This window comes from Octopus sinensis, linkage group LG11 (genome assembly GCF_006345805.1).
Source record: "Octopus sinensis linkage group LG11, ASM634580v1, whole genome shotgun sequence".
In the NCBI taxonomy this organism is placed as follows: Eukaryota; Metazoa; Mollusca; class Cephalopoda; order Octopoda; family Octopodidae; genus Octopus; species Octopus sinensis.
In genome coordinates, this window is record NC_043007.1 from 22,943,089 (window position 1) to 22,966,098 (window position 23,010).

The window sequence follows — 23,010 nt, forward strand, 5'->3', positions numbered from 1 at the left end:
GAGAACATCAGAGTGACAACTACATAAGTGATTTTGGACCAGTTTGCAACAGGAGAGGCTGATTTTATGGCTTGTTTAGTCACCAAACTTGGCTTCATCATTATGATTCCCAGACCAAGCAGCAATCAATGGAGTGACACCACAGCTGTTCACCATGTCCCAAGAAGTTTTGGACCCAGAAGCCAGTTGGAAGAATTCTGGCTTCAGAGTTCCGGGACAAAGATGGAGCACTCCTCATAAAATATCTGCCAAAGAGTCACACCATCTATGCAGAATACTACAGGTCTCTGTTGGATGAACCGCATGAAGTTTTGAAACAGAAACACCATGGAAAGCGGAGCAGTGGAGTCCTGTTTTTGCAGGACAATGCAACATCATGCACAACACATGACCTCTATGGAAAATACGTGACTTTGGCTTCGAATTGGTAGACCACCTGTCTTACTCACCTGACCTGGCTCCCTCTGATTATCATCTCTTTCCACAACTGAAGAAACATCTCAAGGAATTGAAATTTCACTCTTATTCTGAAGAGATCACTGCTACAGAGGCCTGGTCGGAGACTCAACCTTCCAACTTCTTTTACAGGGCTTAGAAAAACTGAAGGACTGCTGCAATAAATTTGTGAATCTGAGAAGGGGGAATATGTTGAGTAAAATCATGATTAACTGATCCTCCTGTATTTTCTTTTACCCAAAGCCTCCAACTTTCAGAACTCCTTTGTGTGTGTATATTTGTATATGTGTGTATATATATATATATATATATATATATGTATATATATCATACATATATATATATATATATATATATATATCATACATATATATATGTATATCATACATATATATATATGTATATTATACATATATTATGCAAATATATCTATTATATTATACATATACATAATATTATGCATATATACATACATACGTACATATATATATATTATACGCATGCAAAAGTATCACAGAAATAACACAAGTAAAGTTTGGGAGAAAGAGGAAACAAACAAACAAACAAAAAGTACCATGCATGGTGAGACAGGCGAAAGCCTGTACCTAAAAAGCATGGAAATATAAAGTGAGCAAAATAACAAACCAAGAAGTGTACAATGAAGATTAATATGCCATAGGAAAGAAACAGAAGAGTAAAAAAACAACTATGATACCAAAAAAAGACATTTGTTTACATGGCTGGTTCCACTGTAGACCTGCCAAGTCAACAGGCGTCTGTTTTTGGTATCATACATTTTTATCTTTCTCCTACCTCTCAAATTTTTTTCTGCTCTTTGATAAAGGCCATCACCCAAAGCATCAGATTCTCTTCTGTTTCTACCTTTTGCATACTAAGTTTCATTACACACATCTTAGTAAGTTTTTTGGTTTTTAGCTTTATATTTCTACACTTTTCAGGCACATGTTTTAACTACAAGTGGTACTTTTTTCTTGCTTGTTTCCTCTTAGCCTAAAATTTAACTTGTGTTATTTTCTTAACTATTTTCATTCTAATGCCTATATAAAATTATTCTCCACTACTTTGTACATTTACTGTAACAATTATACAGACAGACAGACGCAGACACATATAAACAATTTGGGCCAAGATGGATAAGATGGGCGCAATCAAGATAGAACTGGAAGCGCATTGTGACCAGCAGTGTATAACATGTGATAGTCTAGTTGATAGAGGTGATATATACATATACATATATATATATATCTCCCATGCTAGCATAGAAAAATTAATGTAAAATAATCATATTTTTCCCTATATATAATAAAAAATAATTTGAGATTTCATAAAACTGTCCAGGCTTACAGAGAATGCTTTAAAGTGACGGTATGACAATCTAATCCATCTTTAGATATTACAATAGGCTGTGTGTAAAGTAAAGGAACCATGTTACAGAGTCCTTTCACGGAACAGGTGTAAAGAAGGCACTCAAAGTGTACTTGAAAGGGAGTACACTGGTCAATCACTGGTATATGGATGTCAATTCTGGGTTGATTGGTCAAATCGACGATGTCACCATTTGTTTTTGTGAGGTTTGCAAGAAGCTGTTTGCTGGCATCATCTGAAGCAAATGAGAGAAAAGAAAATATTATAATTGTAAAAAGTGCAGTAATAGCTGTGACAGCAACACACAGAGTTATTAATTGAATGGTCGTGAGTTCAAACCTTATTCTAACCATTATGAGCAAAACACCATAATGACTACCTATGAGCCAAGGTAGAGTGACAGGTAAATCTGCTGCCTATGGATAAGGATGTCAATGTTGTGCTAGTAATTTATGTGTCTACCATGGCTAGGTTCTAACAAGTACAGCTGGAGCACTATCAATTAAGTCACCCAGACTGAGATCAGTCACTAATTGTCTCAATGGGATCCAGGACTGTGGGTATGATTTAAGTTATTAGGGGTGGCCGATTATGATTATAGACAACGTAGGTGTCTGTTTCTTAACTACCCACAAGGGGCTAAACACAGAGGGGACAAACAAGGACTGACAAACGGATTAAGTCGATTACATCGACCCCAGTGCGTAACTGGTACTTAATTTATCGACCCCGAAAGGATGAAAGGCAAAGTTGACCTCGGCGGAATTTGAACTCAGAACATAGCGATGGGTGAAATACTGCGAAGCACTTCACCCGGCGTGCTAACATCTCTGCCAGCTCGCCGTAGGTGTCACATTATGATTGGGGTTATATAGGGGTGGTTTATTACCATAAAATACAATGTTTAACTCCAGGACAGCTCTGGTCCAGCAGACCTATGATCAGAAATATTAAAGTCATGACCATCCTGTCTTTTATTCAGGGTATGTCTAGAATTGGGGTGGCTGGTAATGATTAAGTGCAATATGGGATAAACAGTTTTATGTGTAACACGGGGTGGCTAGTTACAGTTATGAGCTACATGGGGGCAGCTAGTTATAATTATTTAGTTACATGGAGTGGCTGGTTTGCAAGCTTCCTCCATGTTAAAAACTCCAAATCTAAAATAATTTATTTTATAAAACAACAATGACGAGACAAATCATCTGAAAATGACTACATAAATAAATAAACACAGGTACCCATCTCTAGCTGGGTATCTCATAAGTGATGAGGTGCTCTGTTGCTTATACTCAAACAAACTTTGATTAGACAGTCCAATCATGACCAACTTGTCATTTTTTGAGGGGTTGGGTGGAGTATATACAACAATATCTGATGTGTCTTTCCTAGCTTGAAGATAAGAGAATAGGACTGATATTTTTAGCAGTACTGGATACCGTATAGAAGCTCCTTTATGTTCAGTGAAGTAGACAGACTGTAGAAACGTAGAGGATGGTAAATTAATGACAAAACAGTGTACATTAGCAGGATTAGAACCTGCTGGTCTATCATTACCTCCACCTTAGCAAAGGCAGAGGTATAGTTTTCAGTCATGTTTGTTTGTTTGTCAGTGAACAAGATATCTCAAGAACCGCTGGGAGAAAAATAAAGTCTACAACCCAACATCACACATGGTCTATCAGATGGGTTCCTTAAGGTTTCTGTAAACCCAATTTCACTGAAAACCTAGGGTTAACCAGAAGCTATAATAGATGCTTCCTTAAGGTCCAGTGCAACAGGGGACATAATAAAGACAACTTCTTAAGCACATAACCAAAGAAAGATAGAAATAATCCAAACCTTCAGTGAAAATCTGCCAACAGCTGACCATGTCATTGGTCAATGAAACGCCACTTCTGAAACTGATGTCTAACTGGAATGTTAGACAACTTGATGAACATAAACGGACAGTTTCCAAAAGCTGAGCTTTTGTCTTTTTCGGCGTGATGCGAAATCTTGTCTTATCTAAATCACAGGAATTTACGTTTACCGATTCTTGTAGTTTTTCTATCTTCAAAGGAAACTGCAATGGAGAGAACAAAAATTAGAAATGTTCAGACAGACATATACACATAAATATAGACACATATTCACACATATAGATCCAGGATAGACATACATTTACACATAAGTACAGATCCAGGATAGACACACACACACACACACACATTCATACACCCAGAAATATACACGTTTTCTCTCTCATACATACACAGTCACAGTCATGCACCCATACATGCAGATACACTTACTCGCATTTGCACAACACATTCACACACCCAGACATACAGTTACACTCACACAAACACACACACATCATCATCATTGTTTAACATCTGCTTTCCATGCTAGCATGGGTTGGACGATTTTGACTGAGAATGGCGAACCAGATGGCTACACCAGGCTCCAATCTTGATCTGGCAGAGTTTCTACAGCTGGATGCCCTTCCTAATGCCAACCACTCCGTGAGTGGAGTGGGTGCTTTTACGTGCCACCAGCACGGGGCCAGTCAGGCGGTACTGGCAACGACCTCGCTCGAATCTTTTTACACATGCCACCGGCACAGATGCCAATAAGGCAACACTGGTGACGATCACGCTCGGATGGTGCCTTTTACGTCCCACCAGCTCGGAAGCCAGTTAGCCGCTATGGCAACGATCACGCTCGGATGGTGCTCTTGGCGCTCCACTAGCACGGGAGTGGTGATATATACTGTGTAGCAGACACAGCAAACCCATGTCAGCATAGGAAAACATATGTGATGATGATGATGATGATGATGTGCCAGTGTCATAGATAACGGTTAGATCCATGGTCAGGGCAATGAGACATGATAAATCAGTAAAGGATCAGACTCCAGTGTCCTGCAGTATTAAGTTATCTTTCTTAAGATGTCCAATGAAATGAGTGTTAATGATATCCAAGGAGATAAATTGTTATTATGTCATTGGAGAATAAACATCATCATCATCATCGTTTAACGTCCGCTTTCCATGCTAGCATGGGTTGGACGGTTCAACTGGGGTCTGGCAAGCCCGAAGGCTGCACCAGACTCCAGTCAGATCTGGTAGTGTTTCTACAGCTGGATGCCCTTCCTAACGCCAACCACTCCGAGAGTGTAGTGGGTGATTTATGTGCCACCAACACAGGTGCCAGACGAGGCTGGCAGACGGCCACGCTCGGATGGTGTTTTCTTATGTGCCACCGACACAGGTGCCAGATGAGGCTGGCAGACGGCCACGCTCGGATATGGTGCTTTCGGTGTTTTTCTTATGTGCCACCGACACAGGTGCCAGACGAGGCTGGCGAACGGCTACGATCGGATGGTGTTTGTTACGTGCCCACGGCACGGAGGCCAGTCGATGCGGTACTGGCTACGGTCCCGTTCGGATGGTTTTCTTATGTGCCACCGGCACTGGTACCACAAGGATACAAATTCCATCAATTAGTATAATGAAAGTAATTAGTCTAACTGGTTTAAGTTACTTACATCAGACAGGGAGTTTGTGTGTAAATCAAACAGTTTTATGCGGTGGTTATTGGTATCTGCAATGTATATTAACTGCTTGGCTGCATCAACTGCCACATCAGCTGGTTCGTTAAATGATGACAGTAATGGGTCAGTAGAAATCAAGTCCCCTGGCTGACCACAGCCGATCAATGTAGAACAAGATTTTGATGACAAATTGACACGTTTGATCTGCAAAAAAGAGAGAGAGAGAGAGAGAGAGACAAGATGAAGTAAAGCAAAAGAAATATTTATTATGAATATTACTTGGGAATAATCATGTAACTTCCTTACCGCAAAAAAAACCTGCACAAATACAACCAAAATACACATAGTATACATGATGACATGTATCTCGAGTGTTTTTGCAACAAGGGCTGTGGAGCCGGAGTCGTGGGGTTGGAATTGAGGAGTTGTGGAGTGGAGTCGTGGAGTCAGAGTCGTGGGGTTGGAATTGAGAAGTCGGAGTCGTGGAGTCAGAGTCGTGGAGTCGGAGTCAAGGAGTCGGAGTCATAGAGTTGGAATCGGAGTCGGAGTCAGAAACAATTAAGGGGCAGTCAGATTTGGAGTCGGTAAAACTGTACCGACTCTGATTCCGATGCACAATTTCTTTAATATAAACCAGTTATAACATATCAGCCTACTCAAAGTACAAGCGTATGCATATGCTTTATGAGATATGTAGACCACAATCACTTAATTACATAAATAGGAGTCGGAGTCGGAATCAGTGTCAGAGTTGGAATCGGAGTCAGAATAGGAGTCGGAAGTGCCAATAGTACAGGTGTCGGAGTCAGAATTGGAGTCAAAGTTTTTTGTTTCGACTCCACAGCCCTGCTTGCAACTCAAAAGACTATGGAGCATCAATATAAAGATTTATGAAGTAACAGCAGCTTTACCTTGTGGTTATAAGTATCAGCAACTATGAGGGGACCATCGGGAGAATCAGTTAACAGCTCAACTCCAAGAGGATGTTGCAATTTCGCCTCAATGCCGGAACCATCCACATCGCCATAAGCAAAAAGATTCTACAATTAAAGATTAAGAAATAGATACCTGACATAATTAACAATTTATTTAAATTATATAAAATTTAAAAGAATTACTGTAGGTAAATAGAATAAAAATTGGCAGAAAAAGGGAAATGGATCATCACCCTTCGTAAGTGCGCAGGAGTGGCTGTGTGGTAAGTAGCTTGCTAACCAACCACATGGTTCCGGGTTCAGCCCCACTGCGTGGCATCTTGGGCAAGTGTCTTCTGCTATAGCCCCAGGCCGACCAATGCCTTGTGAGTGGATTTAGTAGACGGAAACTGAAAGAAGCCTGTCGTATATATGTATATATATATATATATATATATATATAATATATATATATATATATATATATATATATATATATGTATGTGTGTGTGTGTGTTTGTGTGTCTGTGTTTGTCCCTCTAGCATTGCTTGACAACCGATGCTGGTGTGTTTACGTCCCCGTTACTTAACGGTTCGGCAAAAGAGACCGATAGAATAAGTACTGGGCTTACAAAGAATAAGTCCCGGGGTCGATTTGCTCGACTAAAGGTGGTGCTTCAGCATGGCCGCAATCACATGACTGAAACAAGTAAAAGAGTAATGTTTACCATTCATTGGAGTGAGGCCATTCTGGGGCATTGCCTTCAAGGGTTTAACTCTTTAGCATTCAAATTATTGTCAAAGGTAACACTTATTTATTCACATTGTTTTGAATTATTCATGCATTATCCAATAGCTCATAGCTGAGATGTGATTGTTTATTTTTAGAATGACATTGTAGGGTAGGTATGACAGGCCAGATCTGGCCAGCTTGAACATAAAAGAGGCAGGATATTTTGGCCAGATATGGCCTGTTTAAGTGCTAAAGGGTTAAATCAAACAACTCAATGACAGTACCTTTTCTTTTATTCCATTAGTCTCTTATGCCAAACCTCTTTGTCACTGGCATGTAAACAAACCAACACAGGATGTCAAGCAGTAATGGGAGAGAAATACTCATGCACACACAGATATACACATATACACAACAGGATTCTTTCAGTTTCCATCTACTAAATCCATTCATGAGGCATTGGTCAACCTGGACCAATAATAGAAGACAACTGCCCAAGCTGCCACATGGTGAAAATGAACCTGAAACCATGTGGTTATGAAGCAAACTTCTTGACCACACCTGCAGCCATCTAAATAATTTACATTTTTATATAAAGGGTAAAGGCCCCCTTTGGTCATAAATGACCTTGGGATTGCACCTAGAAAGTTACCCTTCAAAGACTGACACAGTTTGGCACCAGTGATGTCGCAACTCATTTCTACAGTTGAGCGAAATGGAACAATGTGAAATAAAGTGTCTTGCTCAAGAATAAAACACACAACCCAGTCCAAGAATTGAACTCACTACCCCATGATTGTGAGCCCGACTCTAACCACTGAGCCATGCGCCTTCACTTACATTTACATAATACTATAAATACGTAATATTTTATAGTTATATATTAATTAAAATATTATATGTAATTACACAATAATTTATACAATTATGTAGGAGTTTATGTCAATTATGATTCAATTAAATATGATGAGAAGATTACAGTGATTTGAATTTACTGAACTTTGAATCTCTTATTTATATTATATATATAACTTGTTATATATTACTATATATATATAGCTAAATTATATATATAAGAGCGCATATATATAAATACAAACAATGAAATTAAAAGATGGGAGAAATACAGTAAACATCTCTCATAATAACACACCTTGTAATTAAGAAGATTAATTATGTGTGAAATAAAGCCATGATAATTAGGATTATTGAAGGGGATTAGTGACACCGGCCAAAGTTATATTTTCCAAACAACGTTCTAAATAGCCAGTAATCCTCCCTCCCATGTGAACACGCACAACTGAACCTATCAAAGGTTGCTTGACCAGTTAGAAATAATCTTCAGGTCATACCATATTTACTTGGGTAGTCCTCGTATATGCTGCTATTTTGATGCCACAAGTGTCTGTGTGTCTACAGACTGTATGCATGGTCACATTTGGTTGTGTGGTAGGTAAAGTATTTCTTTTCGTAACCATGTGGTCTCAGGTTCAGTCCCACCATGCAGCAATCTCGGGCAAGTGTCTTCTACTATCATCTCAGGCTGATCAAAGCCTTGCTAGAGAATTTGGTGGAGAAAAACTGTGTGTGTATGTGTGTGCATGCATGCATGCACATGCACACATATGTTATTCTTTTATTCTCTTACTTGTTTCAGTCATTTGACTGCGGCCATGCTGGAGCACCGCCTTTAGTCGAGCAAATCGACCCCGGGACTTATTCTATCGGTCTCTCTGGCCGAACCGCTAAGTGACGGGGACGTAAACACACCAGCATCGGTTGTCAAGCAATGCTAGGGGGACAAACACAGACATACAAACACACATACACACATATATATACATATATATATACATATATACAACAGGCTTCTTTCAGTTTCCATCTACCAAATCCACTCACAAGGCATTGGTCAGCCCGGGGCTATAGCAGAAGACACTTGCCCAAGATGCCACGCAGTGGGACTGAACCCGGAACCATGTGGTTGGTTAGCAAGCTACTTACCACACAGCCACTCCTGTGCCTATGATGAGCTTCTTTCAATTTCTGTCAACCAAATCCATTCAAACAGCTTTGGCCAGTCTGGGGCTGTAGTAGAAGACACTAGTCCAATGTGTTGTGAAGTGAGACTGCACAGTCATGTGGTTGAGCGACAAAATTTGCACTACACACCTATGCCTGAAACAACTTAACCCTTATTTCTTTAAACATATACGAGCAAAACGCCTCCCGTCCAATGGACAGTGCTGAGTTGTCAAACATTTAAACCAAATTTTCTCAAATCAACTTGTCCGACTGTCCCATTTTGTGGCATTATTTCAAGCCAGCTGGCTTTTTTTGTGCAAACTGTATGTGCATTTTTCTCACATACGTGTAGTATCGATTGCAACAGCTGATGTACTTGCGCGTACAAATGCACATTCCCACGGCTTTATCGATCGCATTCTCACCTGGAATCGATTTTTTTTATTTTGTAAGACTTATACAAACCCTGATACCATCGGTATCTACATATCAAATTTGAACACAATCGGATGGAGGATGCCTGAGATCCTAGAAGACACACAGACAGACAGAACGGATTTTATATAATAGATTGGTCCTTCCCAAACCACAGGCCCACAAGGCCAGTTTCCTGGATTCTGTGGTGTATTTATTCCTTCTGGGATAGGATGCCAGTCCATCGCAGAGTTACTCCTTTTTAACAGCTGAGTGGACTGGAGCATTGTGAAATGAAGTGTTTTGCTCAAGAACACATCACCCAGTCCAGGAATTGAAACCACAATCTTATGATCATGAGTACAACACCTGACCACTAAGCCATGCTCCTCCACATATACATACATAAATGTGAATAAATATATATGTATGTATTTTGGTCACATAATCATGTAAAAAAAGATGTATACATATGTAAATATATATATATAGGCGCAGGAGTGGCTGTGTGGTAAGTAGCTTGTTTACCAACCACATGGTTCCGGGTTCAGTCCCACTGCGTGGCACCTTGGGCAAGTGTCTTCTACTATAGCCTCGGGCCGACCAAAGCCTTGTGAGTGGATTTGGTAGACGGAAACTGTAAGAAGCCTGTCGTATATATGTATATATATATATATATATATATATATATATGCGTGTGTGTGTTTGTGTGTCTGTGTTTGTCCCCCTAGCATTGCTTGACAACCGATGCTGGTGTGTTTATGTCCCCGTTACTTAGCGGTTCGGCAAAAGAGACCGATAGAATAAGTACTGGGCTTACAAAAGAATAAGTTCTGGGGTCGACTTGCTCGACTAAAGGTGGTGCTCCAGCATGGCCGCAGTCAAATGACTGAACAAGTGAAAAAAAAAAAAAAAAAAAAAAAAAAATTTTATTTGTTTATTAAAGCTACCATTGGTTTCATGTTAAGAAATATCTTAACAATATTTCAAGCCAATTGTATAGAAAAATTGTTGAGATATTTCTTAACATGAAACCAATGGTAGCTTTAATAAACAAATAAAGAATGAGTGCTCAATGTGGTGTTGAGCACACATTCTCATTGTTCATAGGTGTTGGAGTGGCTGTGTGGTAAGTAGCTTGCTTACCAACCACATGGTTCTGGGTTCATTCCCACTGCATGGCACCTTGGGCACGTGTCTTCTACTATAGCTTCAGGCTGACCAAAGCCTTGTGAGTGGATTTGGTAAACGGAAGCTGAAAGAAGCCCATTGTATATATGTATGTGTGTGTATATGTTTGTATCCCTGTAACTTAGCGGTTTGGCAAAAGAGACCAATAAAATAAGTACTAGGCTTACAAAGAATAAGTCCTGGGATCGATTTGGTCGACTAAAGGTGGTGCTCCAGCATGGCCACAGTCAAATGACTGAAACAAGTAAAAGAGTATTTACTTTCAACTCTCTATTTAACTGAATATGAACTATATGCTTTTATATATATATATATATATATTTGACAACATGGTCACATTAGTAAATATATTTTTGACAATATAGGTACACTAGTATATATTAAGTTACCGTAGGATTCCTCTCAGCTCCAACAACTGCTCGGACGGCCTGTGATTTCAGGTCAAAACACCGAATACTTGAACTCTCACAGTCAGCGATGTAGACACAATGCTGTGATGGACAGTAAGTTATTCCGGATGGCTGTGCAAAGGAAGCTTTCAAAGGGTAGCTGTTGTTCCGGTTCTCTTCACACCCACTGCCAGCAACGCAGACACAGGTGCCGCATTCATATTGGCTGTTGTATAGAATATTTAGAAAACAAATACAAAAAAATCAGGTAAAAAAAAATGACTTCAGTTTTAACAACAGCAACATAATAAATGCTAAAATGGCCAGCTGGCAGAAACGTTAGCAGGCCGGGCGAAATGCTTAGCGGTATTTCGTCTGCCGCTACGTTCCTCCGACTGTGAGTCCGCTGCCCTAACCACTGGGCCATTGCGCTTCCATGCTTTTCTCAAAAAACAAAATACCCAGTAGTTGTAAGGCAATACTGTGATGAAGTGGTTATTTACCTCTTTTGAAACCAGACTGTATCTTGCAAGAAATAGGCCCAGATTTGATGTGAACCAGCCAGAGCAATCAGGAGGACATCAGGTTTACCAGAAACTGAAACAGAAATTAGATTTTATACCTAACACTTTTAGAAATCACAATGTTATAAATTACTCTGGTTTTTGTCACATTATGGGGGTACAAGACAAATCTATCAATGCAGGGCAAGCTAGTCTGTTACTGGTTAACTTCTCTCAAGCTGAAAATCTGATACCAATCACAAATAGCCAAGTTAGGCTGACTCCAGCTGCTATAATAATAATAATAATAATCTTTTCTACAAAAGGCACAAGGCCTGAAATTTTGGAAGAGGGGTTAAGTCAATCACATTGACCCAGTACTCCACTGGTACTTAATTTATCAACACTGAAAGGATGAAAGGCAAAGTTGACCTTAGTGGAATTTGAACTCAGAACATAAGGACAGGCGAAATGGCACTAAGCATTTTGGCCAGCGTGCTAACCATTCTGCCAGGAACTTAGAACATAAAGAGCCAGGACAATTATTGCAAGGCATTTGTTTTACATTCTAATAATTTTGTTAATAATAATAATAATAATCCTTTCTACTATAGGCACAAGGCCTGAAATTTGCAGGAGGTGATAAGTTGATTACACCAACCCCAGTACTCAACTGATACTTATTTCATTGACACCGAAAGGATGAAAGACAAAGTTGACCTTGGCAGAATGTGAACTCTGAATGTAAAGACAGATGAAATGCTGCTATGAATTTCCCCTGGTATCCTAATGATTCTGCAAGCTTGCCTCCTTAAAGAATTATTAAGGTAATATTTCCTTGTGACCGGACATGTTTTTGCAGAAGATTGGAAACAAAGGATATCACATGCATGATGGTGACACTCATTTACAACTATCATGTGATACCAAGGCAAGGTGATAGTAAGAGTCTCACACACATACTCATGACAGGCTTCTTCCAGTTTCAGTGGGACTGAACCTGGAATCATGGTCATGTGGTTGAGAAGCAAACATTATACCATACAGTCATACAAGAACCATGTTGCGGTCCTACAACTGTACATAATACTATTAATATCTTTTATTCCTACAGGGTACTTACCAACAGAAGGTACCATCACCAAATCATAAGGAGAGCAAAGTTGTTGTTGTGTACCAAGTTTTCCTCCTTCTTTATCATCACCTTGGAAACCGGTTCCTGCAATTGTGGTGACTTTATTGTTGGTCAGATCAATCTACAATGACACAGGGGAATCAGAAAACAATATGAGTTAGGGAGAATAACAGGTACTACGTGACTCAAATTGCATGGAATAATTTAGGAAGAGTGACAGATACTGAGTAACTCAAACTCCCGAGTGTGAGTCATGGAGAGTAATGCTATTGAGTCACTTGAACTCCAAAGAACAAGTGGAACCGATATTGAGTGACAGAAGAAGTAAACTACAGACTCTAAATGAGTAGAATTCAGTTGATTCTGTTAGTGAAGCAGAAACCAACCACATGAAACAGGGAGCTTCTATGTATCTACTTGATCTACTGAATGTAGCAACCAAGACTTCCCCTACAAACGCCTGTCTTTTAAAATAGGGTCCATAGATTAAAAGTTGAGGACCATATATTCTCTGGTAAATATATCATCACCACAATCAGAAGGTTGATCAAATTGATTTTCAACCCAAAGTGTTATATTGGAAAACATTCTTCCATGTCCTGAGTCCAGTTGCCATTGGCTAGTTTCAGGTGTATATTTCGTTTGTCACTGTTATTTATGACAACCCTAACCTTAAAACCTTAACCCTAAGCCTAAAACCCTAACCCTAAAACCAGTACAAACACACGAACGATGTCATAAATAACAGTGGCAAACGAAAAATACACTGCCAATGGTTGTTGTTGACAAACAACGGCAGTAATTTTATTCAGCTGAATACACGTCATTGATTGGTTGAAATTACCAAAATAGGACAACTTTAACGTGAAATTACTTCGTAAATATAAGCTTTTCTCAAAAATGTTAAGAGTAAAATATATTTTATATGACACATTCTACCAGTGTCCAAAGTTTGAAAGCGTTTAGTTACCGATTGGCTTCTGTGCCAGAGGCACGTAAAAAGCACCATCCAAACATGGTTGATGCCAGTTCTGCTTTACTAGCTCCTGTGCTGGTGGAACATAAAAAGGACCCACTACACTCTTGGAGTGGTTGGCGTTAAGAAGGGCATCCAGCTGTAGAAACTTTGCCAGATCAGATTGGAGCCTGGTGTAGACTACTGGCTTGCCAGTCCCCAGTCAAATCGACCAACCCATGCTAGCATGGAAGACGTTAAACAATGATGATGATGATGACATGCTAGAAAATGCAACCAAATTACATAAAAATTACACCCTACCAACTTTAAAAAGGACACAATGGAGAATATGGTCCTAGATATATACATATATATATACATATAAAGAGAGAGAGAGAAAGATGTGTGTATATATATATATATATACAGAGAGAGAGAGAGAGAGAGAGAAAAAGACTCCAAAGAAAGGGAGAAGAAGAAAATAGAGAGAGCAAAGAGAAAGGGAGAAGAGAGAAAGAGTAGAAGAGAGAGGAAGAAGAGAAAGTGTGTAAGAGAGAAAATGAGGGAGTGAACATGTGAGAGAGTGTGTATGAATGAGAAAGAGAGAGAGAGTAAATATACATGAGAGAGTGTGAAAAAAGAGTATGCATGTGAGAAAGAGAGAGAGAAAGTGTGTGTGTGTGTGTGTGAGAAACAGAAAGAGAGAGTGTGTGTGAGTGAGCGTTACCTTTCTCACGGAATGGTTGTCACAGTCTGCAACATACAATGTCTGGTGGTTTAGCACTAAACCCTGAGGATTATTGAATCTGGCATTTTGAAAAGAACCATCTTGAAATCCTTTCTCAGGTCCTCCAATAACAGTCTGAAATAACAAGAGTAGAAACATGTATAACTATGTGTCACCCATGACCTGAACATGGATAATAGTCTTGCTTTCCAAATGGTTTCCTTAACAATTTCTAATGACATTGAATACAATGATAACGGTGAATCCATCTCTCTCACACACACACATACAGAGGTACACACATTAAGAGGCACACATATGATAGTAAGAAAAAAATGATAAAAGCAATGATGATGGTGATGATGATAATATATAATATTGGGTCGTCCGGAAAGTTCGTGCCGATTTTTAAAGGAAATTAAAAGGTCAATAAATACTTGTTATTACCCAAGCATTACCAGGTGTTCATGAATGATGGATTATGATAGGTTGAGGCTTTCTGCCAATCCTCGGGTTGTGCAATGTGGGTTATTCTCAATTAATGACTTGATTTGGTCATCATCTGTAGTGGATGGTCTGCCTGATCATTCTTTATCAATAAGGCTACAATCTCCAGCTCAGAACCTTGCGAACCACTTCCGTACAGTTCTTTCGGATAAAGAAACATCAACGTAAACTGCACATATTTCTTTGGTTGCTTGTGAAGCATTTTTCCCTTTGCGGAAAATGAAAAGCATCAAGTGCCGAAAACAAACCTTCTTATCTTCCATTTTAAAGGGTTACAGAATTAACACAGGTTATAGGAACATAAATGTTCTTCCATGAAAAGATAGCTTAAACTGTGCTCTAAATGGAGGTGTAGTCAAATCCTATTCTAAAATAAGTCGAAAGGTAAGCTACTATAAATCGGCACAAACTTTCCGGACAACCCAATAGTTACAACAATAATGTAATGATGATGATGATGATGATGATGAGGGTAGTAGTAGTGGTTGTGATATTAGTTTGAGGAGATAATTATGGTAATGACAATGATAATAGTGTGATAATATTGACAGTGGTGATGGTGATGGTTTTGGAAATATTCTCTTCTGCTCTAGGCACAAGGCACAAAATTCTGGGAGAAGGGGCTAGTTGATTTAATCGGGGTTGATTAAATAAGTACCAGTTACATACTGGGGGCGATATAATTGACTTAATACATTTGTCTGTCCTTGTTTGTCCCCTCTAAGTGTAGCCCCTTGTGAGCAGTAAAGAAATACTATAGGCACAAGGCCTGAAATTTGGGGGTGGGGGATAGTCGATTACATTGACCCCAGTATTCAGCTGGTACTTATTTTGTTGACCCTGAAAGGATGAAAGGCAAAATCGACCTTGGTGGAATTTGAACCCAGAATGTGAAGACGGACAAAATACCACCAAGCATTTCACCCGGCACGCTAACCATTCTGCCAACCTGCCACCTTACTTAACCCTGTAGTGTTCAGATTATCCTATCAAACATAATGCTTATTGATTCCCATTGATTTGAATTAATCAAGCATTATCTCATATCTTCAAGATCTTGATGGTGTAATTACCTAATGTAGAATAACATTGTAGGGTGGGTGTGAGAGCCTGGATCTGGTCAGTTTGAACATAAAACAGATTAAATATTTTGGCCGGATATGGCCGGTTTAAATACTAAAGGGTTAATAATAATAATAATAATATTTTTAGTACTAGTGACAAAGATGATGATGATAATGATGATGGTAGTGGTAGTGGTGATGATGATAGTGACACTGAAAAAGATGCCGTTTCTAAAATAAAAATACTTACCTTAATGACACCTGAGGTAAGATCACAGCCAAGTATCCTATTGTGACCACTGTCTGAAATGTATAACATTGACCCCTGACCATCAACACAGAGCTTTCCAGGAAACTGGAGAATGTCCTCGCATCTCTCTAAATGATTTTTCTCTAAATGTAGCGGCAACTGGTGAGGTTTTATCAATCCAGTCTCCCCGTAATACTCCAAGGCAACATCAATAAATTCCAGTATTCTCTGTCTGTTACCTTCTCCAGCGAACGAGTGAAGATACTCATTGTTGGGTCCAAGGACAACAAAGGTTGGCCAACAATTTATCATGAGTTCATTCCAGAGGTAGGCCTCAGGGTCGTTAATGACAGGGTGCATGATGTTGTGACGTAGTACAGCATTCCTTACATTGTCCAGCACTTTCTCGTTGTTGAATTTAGCCGAATGGACACCGATCACAACCACACCTTTCTCTATGCTGTAAGTTTCTTCCAGGATTTCCAAGTCTGGCAAAACATGAAGGCAGTTCATGCAACAGTAAGTGAAGAAGTCTAAGACTGCCACTTTACCCTTCAGATGGTTGGTCAGCGAGAGAGGAACAGAGTTCAGCCAGTCACAACCTTCACAACAAACAAAAAGAAAGAAAGAAAAAGACATGAAAGTGTGAGAATAATATATATATGTGATACAGTAACACAAGGGTACAGATCTACATATCTAACCCTTTAAATATCCACCCAAAATATCCTACCTACAATCATCATCATCATCATCGTTCAACCCTTTAGTATTCATATTATTCTATCAAATATAATACTTATTCATCCATATTGTTTTAAGCTAATCATGCATTATTTCATAGGTTCAAGATTTCGATGATGTTATCACCTATTTTTAGAATGACATTATAGGTTGGTGTGAGATACCAAATCTGGGTAGTTTTAACATAAAACAGGTAAATTATTTGGGCCGGATATGACCAGTTTAAACACTAAAGGGTTAATGTCCGCTTTCCATGCTAGCATGGGTTGGACGATTTGACTGAGGACTGGCGAACCAGATGGCTGCACCAGGCTCCAGTCTGATCTGGCAGAGTTTCTACAGCTGGATGCCCTTCTTAATGCCAACCACTCTGAGAGTGTAGTGGGTGCTTTTACGTGCCACCAGCACGAGGGCTAGTCAGGCTGTACTGGCAACAGCCACGCTCAAATGGTGTTTTTTTTTTACGTGCCACCTGCACAGGAGCCAGTCCAGCAACACTGGCAATGACCTCGCTTGAATGTTTTTTCATGTACTACCGGCACAAGTGCCAGTAAGGCGATGCTGGTAATGATCATGCTCGAATGGTGCTTTTTATGTGCCACTGGCATGGAAGCCAGTTTGCTGCTCTGGCAATGATCATGCTCGGATGGTGCTCTTAGTGCTCCACTAGCGTGGATGCCAGTCATCGAATTTGATTTCGATTTCATTCAAAATGTCATTCGAAAAATAAAACAATCACACTATCAAACTGTTGAAGCTTTGAGATAATGCAATGACTAATTCAAAACAATGTGAATAAATAAGCATTACATTTGACAGAATAATCTGAATGCTAAATGGTTTAGAAGAGCTAATTCCTTTACGTGTGATATATACAAATAAATGCACCCTTTTTAAAGCCTAGCTAGGCTCATGGGCCCGGTTTCCCAGTTTCTATGGCGTATGTGTTCCACAGCTGGACGGGACGCCAGTCCATCGCAGCGTTACTCATTTTTGCCAGCTGAGTGGACTGGAGCAACGTGAAATGAAATGTTTTGCTCAAGAACACAACACATCGCCTGATCCAGGAATCGAAACCACAATCACGATGCTAACACCCTAACCACTAAGCCGCGCGCCTCCACACTTAGGTGTGATATAATGAGCAAGTTTTCAAAATAACCATATTTGATGGCATAGGAGACACACCCTTATTTCAGCAGTACAAATTCAGGAAAGGAGTTTTTAGTGCCTTAACCCTTTTGGCCATATCTGGCCAAAATATTCTTATTCTATGTTGAACCTGGCCAGATCTGGCCTCTGCCATCAACCCCGTAATGTCATTGTAAAAAAAATAAACAATCACATCATCTAAATCTCAAAGCTACAAGAGAATGCATGAATAATTCAAAGCAGTGAATAGATAAGTATCACATTTGACCAAGTAATCTGAATACTAAAAGGTTAAAGGCAAATATTCTTATACTGGCTTAAGGTGCATCTATAGACTTATTGTAGAAACTTTCCACAGTGACAGGAGCCCAGATCTATATATTTATAACATTCAACCCAACAGTGTGGAGGCACATGGCCTAGTGGTTAGAGCAGTGGACAGGCGGTCAAGGGATCGCGGGTTCGAATCTCAAACCGGGCGATGTGTGTGTGTGTTTATGAGCGAAACACCTAAGCCCCACACGGCTCCGGCAGAAGGTAATGGCGAAACTTCTGCTGACTCTTTCGCCACAACTTTCTCTCACTCTTTCCTCCTGCATCTTGCAGCTCACCTGCGACGGACCGGCGTCCCGTCCAGGTGGGGAACCTATATGCCAAGGAAACCAGGAAAACCGGCCCTTATGAGCCAGGCCTGGCTCGAGAAGGAACAACAACCCCAACAGTGACACAGGGTCACATCTGTGTTTACTCATGGATAAGTTGTACTATGATTTACTTGGTTTAATTAAAAAAACAAAAAAACCTAGGGTGTGGCTTATATACAAGGCAAAGCTAACACTGAAAGATAAGAAATCTGTACCAAGATTTAGCGCTAGATTAAGGGCGTGACTTATACATAAGCAAATATAGTATATATAACAGAAGAAATAAAACAGTTTATAAGACATGAAATAACATGAGAACCTTTATGTGGTCACTCTGCCTGCTAGAAATAGCAACTAATTCTCTTGTAAATTACATTTTGCTACCTTTAAAAAGGGGTTGTGTACATTGGATAATGAAATCCTGTTCGAATAAAAAATGGGGGGGACATGGTAAAAACACTTTTGATCATTGGCCAGAGGGAGCGGGATTAGCCTAAACTACTACTAAATAACAAAACATTTAGTCATGTAAAAGAATATGTAGTGTGATAGACTTAAAAATTACATAGAAGAAGAATCAATGTTCCTTTACCATTTTCTCTATCTATACCCACTGTGTTAATGTGTGTGTGTGTATATATATGTGTGTGTGTGTGTGTGTGTGTGTCTGTCCCCACTACCACCACTTGACAGTCGATGGCCGGTTTGTTTACGTTTCCGTAACATAACGATTAGAAAAGTACCGAGGCCGATTGGTTAAACCCCGTTAAGGAGGTGCCCCAGCATGGCCGTAGTCCAATGAGAGAAACAATTAATTATATTTACTGTCAACAAATCGTTCTTTACAATATTTAAACAGATCTTATCCAATTCTCTCTTCAGTCTCATCTCATTTATAGAAACAAGACACTCTCTGTCAAGCGAAGAACATCTTAATTTTTCATTTCTCCTCACAAAACACCATCTTTAAACTTATTTTGCAAATATTATTAATAAATAACACCGGACACTGACGAAAGAATGGGACTAAATACAGTTTTTAGTTTCCTACTCCACGTTCGAATTCAGTTGGTGATCGACATACTTTTTATTTTCTCACCGGGCGGGAAAGTCGATAAAAAAACATAACCGGTTTTTAATGTTCTACTATCCTACTTGTATAAAGTATCAGGGACCTGAATGTATGTTATGTACTACTAAAAAGTTTTGATACCTATGTAATTAAGGTACTATTTAAGAAAAGTGGTCCCGGTGCGCGCACTCGCGTATCCGCACTAGCTAGTCGTGACTAGTCGATCCTTACTTTGTGTTTTTGTGTTTTATTTACTTTGTTTAAAAAAATTATTTACTTTGTGTAAAAAAATATTTATTTTGTGTTTTATTTGCTTTGCTAGGTAGTCGTTGTAGGATCGACTAGTCACGACTAACTAGTACGGATGCGCGAGTGCGCACACCGGGACCACTCTTCTTAAACAGTACCGGTTATTAATGACGGCGAAAGTAAAGAATACGCACACCCAGTGTTTAGGGTTAGGGTTTTTGTTACGCCGAAAACGGATGGCATACGTATTCTCTACCTCTGCCTAAATAACAATACAGGCAGTGCTTGTTGTGCTGGAATCTAACGGTGGTGGACACTTTTAGTGTACCACACTGTGTGCCGAAGCCTCTTGTGACTCACAATGGGCAGAGATATTGAACTACGAATACTCGGGAGAAAAGAAACCTCTCACCTTTAACCCTTTCGTTACCAACCCGCCTGAAACTGGCTCTGGCTCTGTAGTACAAATGTCTTGTTTTCATAAGTTCTGAATTAAAATCTTCCACCAAACCTTAGTCACAATTTATGTTTCTAACACCAGCTTAATGATAACTAAGTTATTTTACTAATTCTTTGTTATATTTAAAATTAATTGAAAGAAACAGAGCATCTCAACAGAAATATGGTAACAAAAGGGTTAAGGCTGATTTTCTCCCCTCCATACACACCCAAGCACGTATCTGACTCATACACTGTTCACTTCTCAGACATTTGTACATTAAGGTACATGCTTTATACGCACTTTTGACAAGTTGTGGTGCACTGTATACAATAATGTCATTATTATTTATATACAAGTGTACACACACAGTCACTTCAACTCCCGTCAATCTACCTTAAATTAACTTCGTAGGCATCTCTTACCATTTGCAGAGATAAAAGAGAAGTTTCTATGTTGTCTACGCGAATTTTATTTGTAATTTTTCAGGAGTTACAGCCAACTTTATAGCTTGTTTCAAGAATTCAAGAAGAGAAAAAGAAAAAATACATTTTGCTACACACAAAAAGGTTGGCTGACGCAATTTTAATGTTTAAAAATAAATTTTATGATTAAAAAAAAAAAGTCTGAAATCAGCGACTGAAATTTAAATAAAGGGTAGACCAACAAGCATATTATAACGATCGCAATAATAGTTATGTTAATGTAAATTAGTAATAAAGCAAAAGTTAATTATAACTGTGTGTATGTACTGTTAGTGTTTACAACGTCTGTTAGGGTGTGGTGTGTTTATACCAATTTGGCTGCATCGAGAATTTTCGGTCAATATAAAGATCTTCACTCGTTAAACAAAAACACAGCCTGTGTAGAAAACGAATGTGACAAAAAAAAAATTGCGCAAACGAACCGGGTGGGGGAGGACTTTCGGAAAATTCACAAGATCCGATTTTTCCGTCATAACTTTCGGGAAAATGCATATATATATACATTTTCCCGAAAGTTATGACGGAAAAATAGGATCTATATATATATATATATATAATATATATATATATATATTGATTTTATTTTTTAACGGAATCCCACGTTTTTTGTTAAGGAGGATCCGATTCTGAAAAAAACTGAAATTTTGAAAATGCGATTAAAAAATTTTTTTTTCAGAATCGGATCCTCCATAACCAAAAAACGTGGGATTCCGTAAAAAAAAAAAAATAAAATCAATATATATATCCATTTCCCCGAAAGTTATGACGGAAAAATCTGATTTTGCGAATTTTCCGAAAGTCCTCTCCGCATTCCCCAGGTTCGTTTGCGCAGTTTTTTTTTGTCATTCGTTTTCTACACAGTTATTAACACCCAACAGGCTACTTTTTTTTTCTCTTTTTTTGGTTTTTGTTAACGGGTGAAGATCTTTATATTAACCGAATTTTCCTCCATGACAAGATACAGAATGTGTGTGTGTGTGTGTGTATATATATACACACACAAATTACAACTAAAATTCGCTTAGACAACTAAGAAACTTCTCTTTTATCTCTGCAAATGGTAAGAGATGCCTACGAAGTTAATTTAGGTGTGTGTATATATATATATATATAATATATATATATATATAGAAATCAAATATAAAATATAAATTACAAAGTGGGACAAGAACGCAAAAACACACAAAGAGACGACACAAAAAAACAGACGGGTCACACATATATATATATATATATATATATATATATATATATATATACACAGGTAGGTGTTCAACAAGTACAAAATCATTTTGAATTTCCTTAGTGATAAAGCCGTTAATTTACAATATAACGGAAGCCGATCGTGAGACGTTCATGCTTTTCTAGAACAAACTGAAGCAAGTGGAGAGTCGAAACCGCTTGGGCGAAGTCAACTCGATATAAGTTTAGCGAAACAGAAACAAGGAATGAAGGGAAAGTATGTTTTAGTTTGAAGAAACAATAAAAGAACGACAGATATACCGTTAAAACTATAGAAATATATATATCTAAATAACTGGATATTAACTAACCGACAGGAAAATCTGGTATTGTGAATTTGTACTTGGAACTAATTAATGCCAAATGTTCGGTAATTAGATCCCGCCTTTCCTTTTGAAGAAGTGTTTCTTCTAATTTCATCTCCAGGTCTCCGCATAATTCCAAGATACTGTTTAGATCCGCCATAATTAACACATGGGAGCCAAGGAAGATAACTCTATTTTCTAATCCTCAGATTTATTTATTTATTTTTTAAATTTTCATTCATCAAAATACCTGCATCGATTTTCGTTCGGTCACCGGTGTTAAACAATATCGAGAGCCTAATTAATGCTTAGATACGAGAACGCTTGGTAAACCATGCTGCTGTAAGCATTCGATTTACAATAAGTCAGTGCAGGAACGTATTTGTGGTCACTAGTGCTGGTAAAAATAACTGTTAAATCTCTCCCTCAAAATCACATCTGCTGTTTCCAAAAAAGCAAAAGATGACATTCTTTTCTACTCTGGGAAG

General features: G+C 38.7%; 1 protein-coding gene across 2 annotated transcripts; it reads right to left on the reverse strand.

Annotated features, from left to right (window-relative positions):
- Positions 1–1,384: 1,384 nt before the first annotated feature.
- Positions 1,385–22,781, reverse strand: LOC115217377 (NHL repeat-containing protein 2-like). Of its 2 annotated transcripts, none has more exons than XM_029787052.2 (10): positions 22,529–22,781; positions 16,191–16,792; positions 14,370–14,504; positions 12,673–12,805; positions 11,550–11,643; positions 11,047–11,272; positions 6,292–6,420; positions 5,375–5,584; positions 3,685–3,907; positions 1,385–2,077 (listed from the first exon to the last, which is right to left on the reverse strand). In XM_029787052.2, the coding sequence occupies exons 1-10, from the start codon at positions 22,680–22,682 to the stop codon at positions 1,818–1,820; spliced, it is 2,166 nt and encodes a 721-aa protein (XP_029642912.1). In that variant the 5' UTR covers positions 22,683–22,781; the 3' UTR covers positions 1,385–1,817. The 2 variants fall into 2 exon arrangements, with proteins under 2 accessions (XP_029642912.1, XP_036363123.1); XM_036507230.1 differs by having other exon boundaries at positions 11,550–11,649.
- Between the last annotated feature and the right edge of the window lie 229 nt (positions 22,782–23,010).